General features: G+C 37.6%; 1 protein-coding gene across 1 annotated transcript; it reads right to left on the minus strand.

Annotated features, from left to right (window-relative positions):
• Positions 1 to 214: 214 nt before the first annotated feature.
• LOC143613933 (uncharacterized) lies at positions 215 to 5,754 on the minus strand. The gene is made up of 14 exons (XM_077087515.1): positions 5,485 to 5,754; positions 3,986 to 4,124; positions 3,653 to 3,872; positions 3,474 to 3,574; positions 3,281 to 3,402; positions 3,106 to 3,197; positions 2,872 to 2,977; positions 2,199 to 2,353; positions 1,714 to 1,817; positions 1,514 to 1,635; positions 1,343 to 1,440; positions 988 to 1,241; positions 505 to 904; positions 215 to 427 (listed from the first exon to the last, which is right to left on the minus strand). The coding sequence occupies exons 1-14, from the start codon at positions 5,692 to 5,694 to the stop codon at positions 349 to 351; spliced, it is 2,202 nt and encodes a 733-aa protein (XP_076943630.1). The 5' UTR covers positions 5,695 to 5,754; the 3' UTR covers positions 215 to 348.
• Positions 5,755 to 12,246: the final 6,492 nt, after the last annotated feature.

Genomic DNA, 12,246 nt, shown 5'->3' on the forward strand with positions numbered 1-12,246 from the left:
TATCCCACCAATAGCAAAGCTATGATAGGGTCTGAGGAGAGTAAGATGTAGACAGTCTTACCTCTACCCTATAGGGATAAAGAGGCTGCTTCCGGTGAGATCCCCGACTCACAAAAGTGCAAATCCGCTTTATATTACTGTAATTACTTTTGAACCCTAATAAAATTCCTCGATCTGACATAGGGTGAAGTCAAGGTTCGGGGTACATACCCGGTAAAAGAAGATGAATATCTTACTTTGGAATTTACACTAATGAAGTTCACACAATCAAATCATTTAGTATATGCCGGTCACAGGGATCGGTTTGATATATAATGAACTATAGAGGGGCATTAACGGAAAAAAGAATCACGGTCCCATACTCACATCATCCGAGTCTCGTTGACGGTTCCGCTTTTCCAATATCTTCTTTAGTGCATAAGAACATCTAAGAATGAACCAATGCTTATTATTAGTATTCTCCAGTTTTAATAACAAAAAGTATATAAAAAATTTATAATATACCTCCATGGGAGGTGGTCAATAAACATAGAAGGTGAAACAATCATATCCATGAAAGCTTCCCGATTCGCCACATAAGCTTCATACCCGTATTGTCTAGCTGGTGTGCCCCAGCGTTTATATAGAGGCGTATGAAGGCTATTATTATCAGGGATTATATGAATAACTGTACCCGGTAAAAACATTTCTCTAAAGTTATCAGATGACTCGTCTTTTCGTGATGGCATTGCTTCCAGAAAATGTGACATGAAACTAGCACGTGCGTTCTCGGGATCAGAGGACTTGTTAAACAGGTTGGAGACTCTGTTTGGTGGATCCCGCCTGTCATGGTGATCATCTGAACTGTCAGACATGTCCATATCATGCCAAAGGTTGAAATGTCCATCGGGTTCTTGGCTTCTCACTAGTACAGGTATAAGAGTCAATGACTGTTTATAGTTTTTTCATAATATAACTTTGTGTATTTAGAAGTATATATTTATGTACCATGTGAAGATTCACCATGATCATAATGACTGTTTTCTCTTCTCGTTGACAATGAACTCGACCGTGAAGCTGGAGGCTTATCCTCATGTTTGTTCCACAGACTGTAGCTTGTTGAGAGAAACCGGCGTGCGAGTTTCTGAATAATGGCTGAGTCGGCATCTGCATCGTTTGATAGTGCCAGCATGGCGGCTGTTTGTAACCTCATAATTGAACCAATCGAAAGGCGTGATGAAAATTCAGTATCGTACACAGTGCTGCAGCAGATATGACCAATCATCATCAAGTTATCGGGAGTCGACGAAAAAAGAGGATAACTAATAAATTAGTTAAGTAGTTAGTTGGCAAGATTAATTACCTTGTGACAAAACTTGAACACGCCTTTGCTAGGGCTAAATCTACACATGGAAGCGATCCATAACTGTATACATGTAATCGAGGATACCGTCCATATAACTGTCCATGAGAACAAAACTGTATGTCAGGGGCAGAACTGAAATTTACTCCAAATGAAAGCGTAAAACCATACCTTTAATCCTAGCATTGCAGCAATAGCCCCTCCAAGGGAATGACCCACAACACGAAGGTTGTACCCTTCGCACTCGCATCCGGGCCCCAATAACGAAGTAAGCAATCCCCCTTGCTGGAATTCTGAATTCAATTGTAAGAATCCAAAAGAGAAGGGGGAATCTCGAAAAGGAATCAGAATCTTTTAAGATCATTCCATACCTTTGTTTTCAGGATTTCCATCAATTTGTTCATACAAATCGCGTGCGGACTCGACTATACCGGAGTGTCCATAATGTGTAGAACCTGGCGGAATAAGATTATCACTGTGACAAGGATGAGGAAGAATGATTCTGGTCACGAAAATGTTAGTGTCATAAGTCATAAGCCACTCTATATGCAAGAAAAAACAATGTTGCTCGTTAATATCAGGCGCAATGGTTAACATAGTATTGGTGGGGCCCGTGAGTTTTCCCTAAGAGGTTCTCATGGTTACCAAAAAAATACTACTCCATGGAAGGAGAGGATGTTAAAGTGAGTTTTCCCTAAGAGGTTCTCATGGTTACCAAAAAAATACTACTCCATGGAAGGAGAGGATGTTTTTAACATATGATTGAATGAAAAAGATAATTTGTTGAGGTGTGCAAGTTCGAAAAAAGATAACTTTTTGAAGTATGCATACTCGGAAATAAGAGGACAGAACGTACTATATCAAGCCATCTATGTCTTGTGTAGAAAGCAAGCATTCCCTACTTAAACCATCAGTCAAGAGATCTTCAGGAGTTTCGGTTCCCCGCACACATATCACAACAGATTTTATTTTATGGTGAACCACTACAAAGTATGCTGCTTCACACCTTGTCTGAAAACCAACAAATGTGAACCAGTCTAGTTAAATTCCTGAAATTTAGTAATATATGACATGAGAGGGTTCTATGCAAAAGACATTTTTTTTGCGAGAGTATACTGAACAAAATAAATGATTCACTTTTCCAATTCTAAAATACAAGAAAATGGTTGAAATGCAATGTTTATTCATCTCTTCTAAAAACATATAAACAAAATTTGTTCATTTATAGAACCTACATATATGTAAATCATGCATAGGAATGTGTAACATCATGTGTAGGTATATTTCTTACACATGTGAAAGTAAACGTTTTAAAAAATGGAAAAAGAAAACATATTAACAAATTAGTTTAATGGCTTTTTCTGTACATAATGTAGACATTTGTACATAAGAAGTAAAAGGTACTAAAATTATGAACTGTTGATAGAAAAAACTAAACAATTTAGTTTTGTTCTCGCAATAACTTAGTTCTCTGTAACGAATCCCTCCATATATGTGTGTGTGTGCATGTAAGAGAAATTTGCAAGGACCTGACAGACGCGGCCTTGTCGAAGCGAATCAGGAGGCAAATTTACATATTTCAGAAAAGCTCTTGCGTGACCTCGCCACCAATTGTCACCCTTGAGTTTGGGAAGCCTACATGAAAGTGGAATCATTATTATACACGTTGCGGAAATAATCATTTGTGCATATCATTATTAAGATGATAAGAAAAATTACAAAAAGAAAAATTTGCATAAAAAAAGGAGCAAGTGTGGGTCAACCTATTCCGAGTCCAAGGGATCAACACCCCTTGCCTATGCAACCATGCACAAAGAAACAGAAGAGGATTCCTTCCAACATCAAGTAAAGGACCCTGCACTAAGAAACAGTCAAAAGTGTTTAGAAATTATTATAATAATCAGGAAAAAGAAAAACAGAGGTTTGTTTTGAGAAGACCGTATATGCTGCTTCAGCAAAAGGATGAAAATCAACAGCCCCTTGAATCAATTCTTCAGGCGCCTCCATGGTTTCCTCTTGAATATTTGACATCGTGTTTTCCCTTCTCATCAACACAAGGCCTAAATGAAGTATTTAATTAAACTCATTATAAATAATAACAAAATATTTTATCAAATGGAACAAGACAAACCTGCCAAGAGTTCTAGATGACCTTTCCCAGATGCACGGTAAGAAACAAGATCACCAAGTAACTGTGCCACTGAAAAAACTTCATCTTCATCCGTTACAGTCCTACATTTTGAAATATAAGAATAAAAAATATGCACTAAATTTATAAACCTGTAGACAAGTAACAGTGAGGAAGCATACAAGTATTTGCCACGTCCCAGACAGCACAATGCTTCACGGATGCCATGATCAAATACCTCTCGATAATGGTGTTTCCAAGCTTTGTTTTCATTTGTGTAGAAAGATCTCCATCTTAACACATCAGATCCTGAAAAACATTGTATCACTGTGACAACACACACCATGATTATAAATACCGCCATCATATAATGCAGCCATGTGGTGCGGGTTGAAAGAAGCCCTGCAAAAACAACAGTTATAGATATAATAAGCCCTGCAGATCTCGATAGACAAAGAATAATATAATCACATACAGTTCACTTGATAGAACATGCTACACTTGTTAATATGTACCTAATATACATGCATTTGGAGTTCGCTCTTCAAGAACAATTTTTGAAATATTGATCAGAAGATAACTCGCTGCCAGAAACTGCAACACTGTAATTATGAGCGCAAACCGGGTCCATCGTACCCACTTTGTGTACCTAATCTGTTAGGTAATAACATAAACAATACATAAGGAAATTATGTAAATGTTTCCATACTTCTTGTTATTGTAACTTCAATGTGAAACAGATAGGTACACAGAAAATAAGAGCCCCCTAAATCACACGGAACCATAAACTGAAACAAAATGTACAAGTTCCAACAAGTGGCAAATGATTGGTTTTCAGAAAAAAAAATGCACACATAGTTAAATATATAATTAGGACACAAAATCATTAGGTTAATACTGGCAAATGATTGATTTTCAGAAAGCTTGATATTTGATATTGATCGAATGTCAACCTCATGTTGACTGTGAATCAGATTACTTTTTTGAACGACCAATGGAAAAGGAATTTTATTACTATCAAAAAAGGTCACCCAGAGATTGGGCCAAAACATACAAGCCAAAAGAAACGCCAGCACTACAAACACAGCCCCAAACAGATAACAGAAACAACCAAAAACACAAACTACCCTTCCAGACATGCCAGGTTAAACTTTAAAGCTTCTCCACTTCTCCCACATTAGGTTTTTACACCTAGAACAACTCCCGACCCTCGACCAGATTAGAGACATGCACGAGCTTTCCTTCAAACACCAATGCGTTGCGGGCCTTCCGCAAACACCATATAGTAGTAAACAGTAACACAATGGCATGATCACTTTAGCCATATTTTTAACTACTTCAACAAATTTGTGGAACTCCAATAAATCTCGAGTACGAAAAGCATAAATCGAACACGTGCCACATGGAATTCGCAAAGCCAAACGAGACAATAAGATGCTTGGTGCTCCGCTGTTTCGTCATGTTCACCACAAACCGGGCATAAACAGTTGGAATTCTCACATTATTAACTGCCAACGCAACCCGAGACCATGAATCAGATTACTATCAAATAATTTATCAGCTAAACCCTAACAATGAATCAGATAACCTGCAGTAGCCTCATTTTGTCACCGTCCTATAAAGTTAACACATTCTTTCTCCAGATACTTAAAAGAAACATTACACGTTGTATCAATCACTAATTCACATTAAATCATCTAACTTCCTAAGCAAACATAAACAATGAGTCTAATCCACTGATTCACTAATAAAAACATAATTCATATAATAAACCAGGTTAAGTTATTATTCTACACAGTCTCCTAAATCTAAGAAGAGTACAACCGTACAAACACACAACGGATCGCAATATAACACAATGTCAAGGGAAGAAAAACACAATGACGAAAATAAACAAAAAACACTTGTGATAAATAATAAGACACAATGCCACTGGTTTGAGTTCAATCTGATACCCTTCCTATGACTTGCTAGTTTTTATGTATTCAAACCTAACAAAGTAATACAAAGTTACCCGCTGGTGACGGCGAATAAGGGTACCGGCAGCTTGCGTCTCATTGGGAGTATTAACAATGGTCAAGGCGGTGGCTCGTTGGGCGAATGCGATGGGGATCATGGTGGAGATTCTTAGACAGGAGACGATGAAGATGACGATGAACGGGAAGACGTCCGCAAAGGCACAGTCGGGATAAGCTGCGATGATGAGAACGAGGCTGACCATCATCAAACAGAGGTTTGAAATCCCTAGGAATAACGCACTCCATCGCAGCTGATCCCACCAGGTGCTCATTATTATTATTATTTTGTTAAGATTATTGCATTGGGATGATTAGTGAAGGAAGGAATTGGGGATTTTGGAAACGGTTGAATAATACGGAAGTGAGTATGGATATCAATCAATCATACCCAGTAAAATCCCACCGACAGCAGAGCTATAGGTAGGGTCTGAATATGATCGTTAAATTGGATGGATTTGTTAGGAATACAAATTTACTAATTTAGCAAGCGTGCGGTCCTAAATGACATGACAAACCAAAAGGAGGAAAGAATAATGACCTGGGTTGCACCAGGTATGAATCATATCCACTCAATAACAATAAATAATAATTGTATTATTTATTCCTTTACGCTATGTTCCGGTAATGAGGATAGAAAAGAAGGAAAGAAAAGAAAAACATATAATTTTATTCCGTGTTCCTGATTTAAATGAAAAGAAAATGAAAAGAAAGAAAAATTAAACATTCTATGTGTTCTAGAGTGGATAGGAAAGGAAAGAATGTTACACTTTTACTATTATACCCTTCTATCTACAAGTTATATAATAACATAATTGATTAAACTATATTATTTCAATTATAATAGATTAACTCGAAAACGAAGTACCTTAATTCGGTCATCACTGCTGGAACCATCCAACTGATTAAGTAGTTCCAACATAGTTCTTTGGACCTCCCTATCACCACTTACTTCACTGCAAATAAACGCAAAATCTTGTCTCATAACCAAGTGGACAAATACAATAGTTTTATGATAATTTTCTGCACATTTCAAATGGAAAGATACACGTTTAAATACCTATCAAACCGCTTTGTATCAAAAGCATCAATTTCATCAATGAAAGTGATGCAATGTGATTTCTCTTTTGCAAGTTGAAACGCATCACGAACAAATTTTGGACCATCACCAATAAACATATACACACATGGCCACAATTAATATTGATTAGTACACTATTATTAATAATATTTACTAAAAAATCAAGAAAAAAAGATACATGAACAAGGTGGGGGCTGGCTAGCTTGTGGTCAACAAGACCAACCACATGCAAGAAAATTGTCAGCAAATGTTACTGAAATGTTAGCATGTTGGTGATCACATATGTTGCAGCTGTGACCTGTTTGCTAATGAGTAGAATTATAAACAACTCACATAGATCAAATCAAAGATTTTAGTTAAAAAGAATAATAAGTCAAAATGGTTTAATAAACGAGCCCGAGCTTCACTTATCGAGCTCGAACTAGGGATGTTCAAAAAGCCGTGGCTCGCGGCTCGCTCGAAACTCGTTCAAAAATAGCTCGAAAAAAGCTCGGCTCGAAAAAGCTCGATTCTAAATGAGCTCGGCTCGACTCGGCTCAATTTCTAAACGAGCTGAGGTCGAGCCAGGGTCAGCTCGGTTTTGGCTCGACTCGTTAGCTCGGCTCGTTTAGATTAAACCCAAAATTTTTAATATCTATATATAATAATATCATACTTACACATATATTATGTCACTCGATACCTAAAACCTTATAAAAGAATAACGAAAATAAAACATATAAAGTTATAAATTTTATATAATATGTATGTTAAATTTATTTTTTTTCTTTTATATATCAACATTTGTAAAATACATAATAAAAAAAATAAAAATTAAAAATAAAAAAATTTTAAAAAAATTAAAGGAGACTGGCTCGACGAGCTCGACTCGGGCTTTAAACGATCTGTAACACCCCGGCCTCTCGTACCACCAAAATTGTCCGCTCTGCCCACGAAGAGTTCACGGATTTGTTTTTGGTTGCCCAAAACGCGTTGGTGATATTAAGAGGCAGGACATTACTTATGAACCAAGGATCTCTTTTGTCCACGGCCGATGTGGGATAGCCTAAGAGTGGGACGATGTTGTGTTTGCCAAGGGTGTTACAAACAACCCTCCTTTGGACTCATCATCCTCGATGAGGCATGTCCCATCATCCCGAACGGCACAAGAGTGGATCTGATACCACCTGTAACACCCCAGCCTCTCGTACCACCAATATTGTCCGCTCTGCCCACGAAGAGCTCACGGATTTGTTTTGGGTTGCCCAAAACGCATTGGTGATGTTAAGAGGCAGGACATTACTTATGAACCAAGGATCTCTCTTGTCCACGGCCGATGTGGGATAGCCTAAGAGTGGGACGATGCTGTGTTTGCTAAGGGTGTTACACGAGCCGAGCTCGAGCTCGGTTTTTCAACTCGATAAAGATAACGAGCCAAGCTCGAGCTCGAGTATGCTCTGGCTCGGCTCGACTCGGCTCGTTTACAACCCTAGCTCGAGCCGGCTTGCAAGCCTAAATGAGCTTGTCATTTATATAATTAAAGTAAATGAATTAAAGAAAGTGTACCAACAACATTTGTGCAGGTTCATAGTTCAGCACACACTTGTCTTTCTCTAGAAGGTCGGCATAATAAATGATCCGTAGGCAACGAGTAAACACATGACACCTTTGACCTGTTATCAAAAGTGCCTAAACCAATCACTTCATTAAATGAAATATTTTTGGTATTTAAACGACAAATACCACCCTGATAAAAATTTTGACCAGCACGTAATGCACCTTTGAAGCTGCCAAGGTTCCAAAAATACCCTTGGTAAAAAATGTGAAAATTTGAACTTGTAACTGACTTGTATACGCGTTTTTCAGCCACTAAATTGACCCGTTAACAATGGCTATTTGTCCTGACAACGAAACCGTGAATACAACCTAATTCAAAACAGTTTGACTCGTTTTGAGAAAACAAATACATCCTGAATTACCCAATCATAGCAGCATACGCCGGTTAAAACAAACAACCTAAACACAATATGATTATGCAGTAATTTAATCAGATTTTGGTAGTTTACCAAAATACCCCTGATGTAATATTTAAACTCAGCCTGTTTTCTACAATTAGACGAAATTCTCTATGTAAAAAGGATTGCAACAGAATCATAACAAAACCCAAAACCAAATGTAATTACCATAAACAAACAATCCCAATATCCATACACAAAATAGTTAAATACCCAACAAAGAAATAAAAGTCATTAACGTACGAAGTTACTAAAAAACAAAAACTTCAACTAGAAAACTGGATCCTAAACCCGCTTAGTTACCGGAACCCATCATATCTCTTAGTAAACCCTGAGGAGGACAACTAAATAATGCCCTTGCGTTTGCTTGGTTGGCCACCAAGTACCTTAAAGCCCTCCGTATTTCATGGGATTCCAAACCTATCGGCTCCAATGCATTGTAAATTTCTTCACCCGTGTACTCGGGATGAAAAACTCTTTCTAGTACTTTATTGCCTTGTAAAATAGTATTCGCCACACTGCCAACTCTATTCATAATTGTAGTCGCTAAATCTTCATTGTCTTGTTCAACTTTCGTCTTTCTGTTCTTACATTTTTTTGCACTTGAAGACTGCTCAGGTACAGATTGCGTACGGTTAATCACTTGAATATCATCAATATTGTATTCGCTTTCCAGTATTACATCATTTGTAGCACAAAAATCATCCACATCTTGAACTGTGTAACATCACGTAAATATCGGGCCAAAAATGTCAAGTTCCCAAAGTCAAATGACCAAATTTGCCAAAATCCAAACCCTACGGGCTGAATTGCATATTCTGAAATTTCTGACCCATCGCGTACCGCGATGGGGTTGTCTGACACATGTGACATGTGGCACACGGTGGCAGCGTCTGCCGCCACGTGTCACTACGTGGCAACGCGTCCACCACGTGGCTCGCCGCCTTCCACGTGTCACACGTGGCAAGCCTACCGTCTGACTCAGCAGACCTAAATCGCGGTACGTGATAGGTCTGCCAAGCGACCCATCGCGTACCGCGATGGGGTCCAAAAATGAGTATAAATAGGGCAGCTGCGGGATTGATCCACTCACACCTTAATTTCACACATATACTCTCTCTAGACTCTCTCACTACATCGTAAAGCGTGCCCACGATCCGTCTCGATAAACGTGCCCCGAAATCTCATTTTCTGTGCCCGTTACCTCGATTTCCGTGCCACTCCCCGACATTCTGAACAAGAAGGAAGTGATGTCCGACGACCCGGCGATTTCCTCGAAGTGTGTGCCAAAGGTGTCTCGAGAAACGTGCCAGGTGTGGAAATGAGTATTGATCAAGTGAACGAGGAAAAGCGTGTAGCGTCGAAGTGCTGCCCGAGTGAGAAGGGTATTACTAAGCCAAGCAAGGTAGGCATAATGCCCGACCAAAATAATAATAAAATATTATAATGGCTTAATGCCCTGAGTCGGAATTATACTCGATGAATATAAAAAGAGAGAAAATATATAACAAAGAAAAGAAAGATGAAAATATATATGAATATATATATATATATATATATATATATATATATATATATGATTATTCTTTGTTATGAATATATTATTTAAGTGTAATGAGTATACTTAAATAATAAAGAAAATATGTTTCTTAAAGAAGAATAAACGTTGGGTTTTTAAATATAAACTAAAGGTTTATAAAGATTACTTTTAACTAAAGGTTTTAAAGTAAAAGAAATAATGAACTAAAGGTTCATCGAGATGATAAGACTAAAGGTCTTAAGCCGGATCGTGTATCCGACTAATGAATGTTATACTCGTACTGTAGGTGCGAGATAGCCAAGAAAGATTAACGGACGGTGTTGGAAGCCGATCCCATTGAAAAGGTGAATACGCCCCACTTTTACAAACTTGTTTTCAAATAAACAAACGTGTTATGTGTAAAACTTTACATGAGGCTACGTGTCTCTAAAAACATTATAAATAAGAGTATAAGCCAGCCCTCAGGCTATGGTATATGTTTTTCTGGATCCTTACATATGTGGAACGCGGTGGGCACATCGCACCACGCTTGGTCACGACCTCCAGCCACGATGGGCCGGACCTAAGTTACGTTCGAGTGGGGAATGGCCATGTGTATATTTATGGTACCTAAGTTATGTCATAAACGCTGCGGTGTTTCGCTGAGGTGATCTCAAGCAGAGACTCGAGTTTATAATGATTAGTTTAACTTAATTATTCCTAAGCCAAGATGTGTCGAGACTTATGTGGTCTCGAGGGGTGATTAAGTAAATAAAATATTTTTAGCGTCAGCATATTCACCAGCATTCATTGCTGACGTATTTTATTAACATTTTGCAGGTAATCAGGAATAGATCTTGAAAGACTAAGAAGCTCAAGAATCCGATGGCTCGGATAATTTTGTGTAAATATAAAATATGGTGGTTTTGTAAAACATATAAACAAGTAAACTTAAAACGAGACTTTCGTCTCGTCTTTTGTATTGTAAATATTTTAATAACGATCCTTTGTTTTTATAAAGTCTTCCGCTTAAACCCGCAACTCTGATTTATTTACAAATATGGTACCAACTATGGTTCACACTCCTAGGCCTAGATTGGGGGTGTGACAAACTGTTTCTAAGTTAATATTGCCATTCATTTGGAATCGAGCATTTCTCTCTTTAGCAGTTTCGGCTTATGCATCGGATGCCTTGTCCTTTGCAAAAAGTTCTAGCATTTCATTAAAGTTTGACACTTTCTTCGTCTTCAATGCTTCAGCTTCAGGCTTCGACTATATAGCAAAATCAAGATAATTAGTTTTACTAACGATACTCTAAATATTCATGTATATAATTAAAGTAAGGGTGGGCTTTTTTTAACTTCACCCGAACACCGAATCGAGGTGAGCCGAGACCCGATATAACCTAGCCTAAAAACAACCAACCCGAAAGAACGATAAGCACGGACCCGAGTTAGCAATACTATACACAAACGATTACACTACTTTTTATGGTTTTTTTTGTTTGTGGAATTCTACACCTAAACTCTACTGGTGCAATTATTAAATGATTGCTTTATTCTGAAAAAAAACAGAAATGATTACGGGCCAAATTCACCCATTTATCTTTACAAAAATAATTAAAAAGACCAATACTTTTGTTTGTTATTTAACACATTATACAGATCTTATTTAAATTGAAAATATATAAGTACTCATCTTCATGCTCAGTTAATAACCTATTGCGCCCCAAACCGAGAAACCCACCTAAATAACCCAGGAATCGAATAAAAAACCTGAAGAACACCCCCAAAGTTAAAGTTTACCTCTATTAATCTACCCCAGACTTCATCCTCTGCTTCAATTAATTGAGTAGTTGAATTCCATGAGAATCCACTCAATGACGTTCCATGAAACAAATCCTACCATTGAGAAAAATGGTCTTTCAACGTTTTTAATCGATTTTTCATATGTTTTTTGGAGATCTTCATTTGAAATTTTATGCTCAACTCCTCAACCATATTGTCGTAAGCGTTTGAGGTAAAAGTTCCATTAACCCTATTGCTGTTATCCTTTTGAGTTATCATAGCTTGTATGAATGTGTTATCCATATTTTCCATCCACTTTTATGTTTCCTTCTTTCCAGTTGGTTCGTGTTTGCTCATCATAGCTATCTGCATGGTAACAT

The sequence above is a fragment of the Bidens hawaiensis genome, unplaced genomic scaffold, assembly GCF_021521415.1.
Source record: "Bidens hawaiensis isolate Kalapana, Puna unplaced genomic scaffold, B.hawaiensis_p1.1 tig00038558_1, whole genome shotgun sequence".
In the NCBI taxonomy this organism is placed as follows: domain Eukaryota; kingdom Viridiplantae; phylum Streptophyta; class Magnoliopsida; order Asterales; family Asteraceae; genus Bidens; species Bidens hawaiensis.

Excerpts from the sequence above, each read along its gene's own strand:
- LOC143613933 (XM_077087515.1), bottom strand. The coding sequence starts at position 5,694 with ATGATGGTCAGCCTCGTTCTCATCATCGCAGCTTATCCCGACTGTGCC. Across the intron at positions 4,125-5,484 it reads TTATTCGCCGTCACCAGCGG|ATTAGGTACACAAAGTGGGT; the intron begins GTAACTTTGTAT and ends ATTACCTAACAG. Across the intron at positions 1,242-1,342 it reads TGTTCAAGTTTTGTCACAAG|CACTGTGTACGATACTGAAT; the intron begins GTAATTAATCTT and ends TATCTGCTGCAG.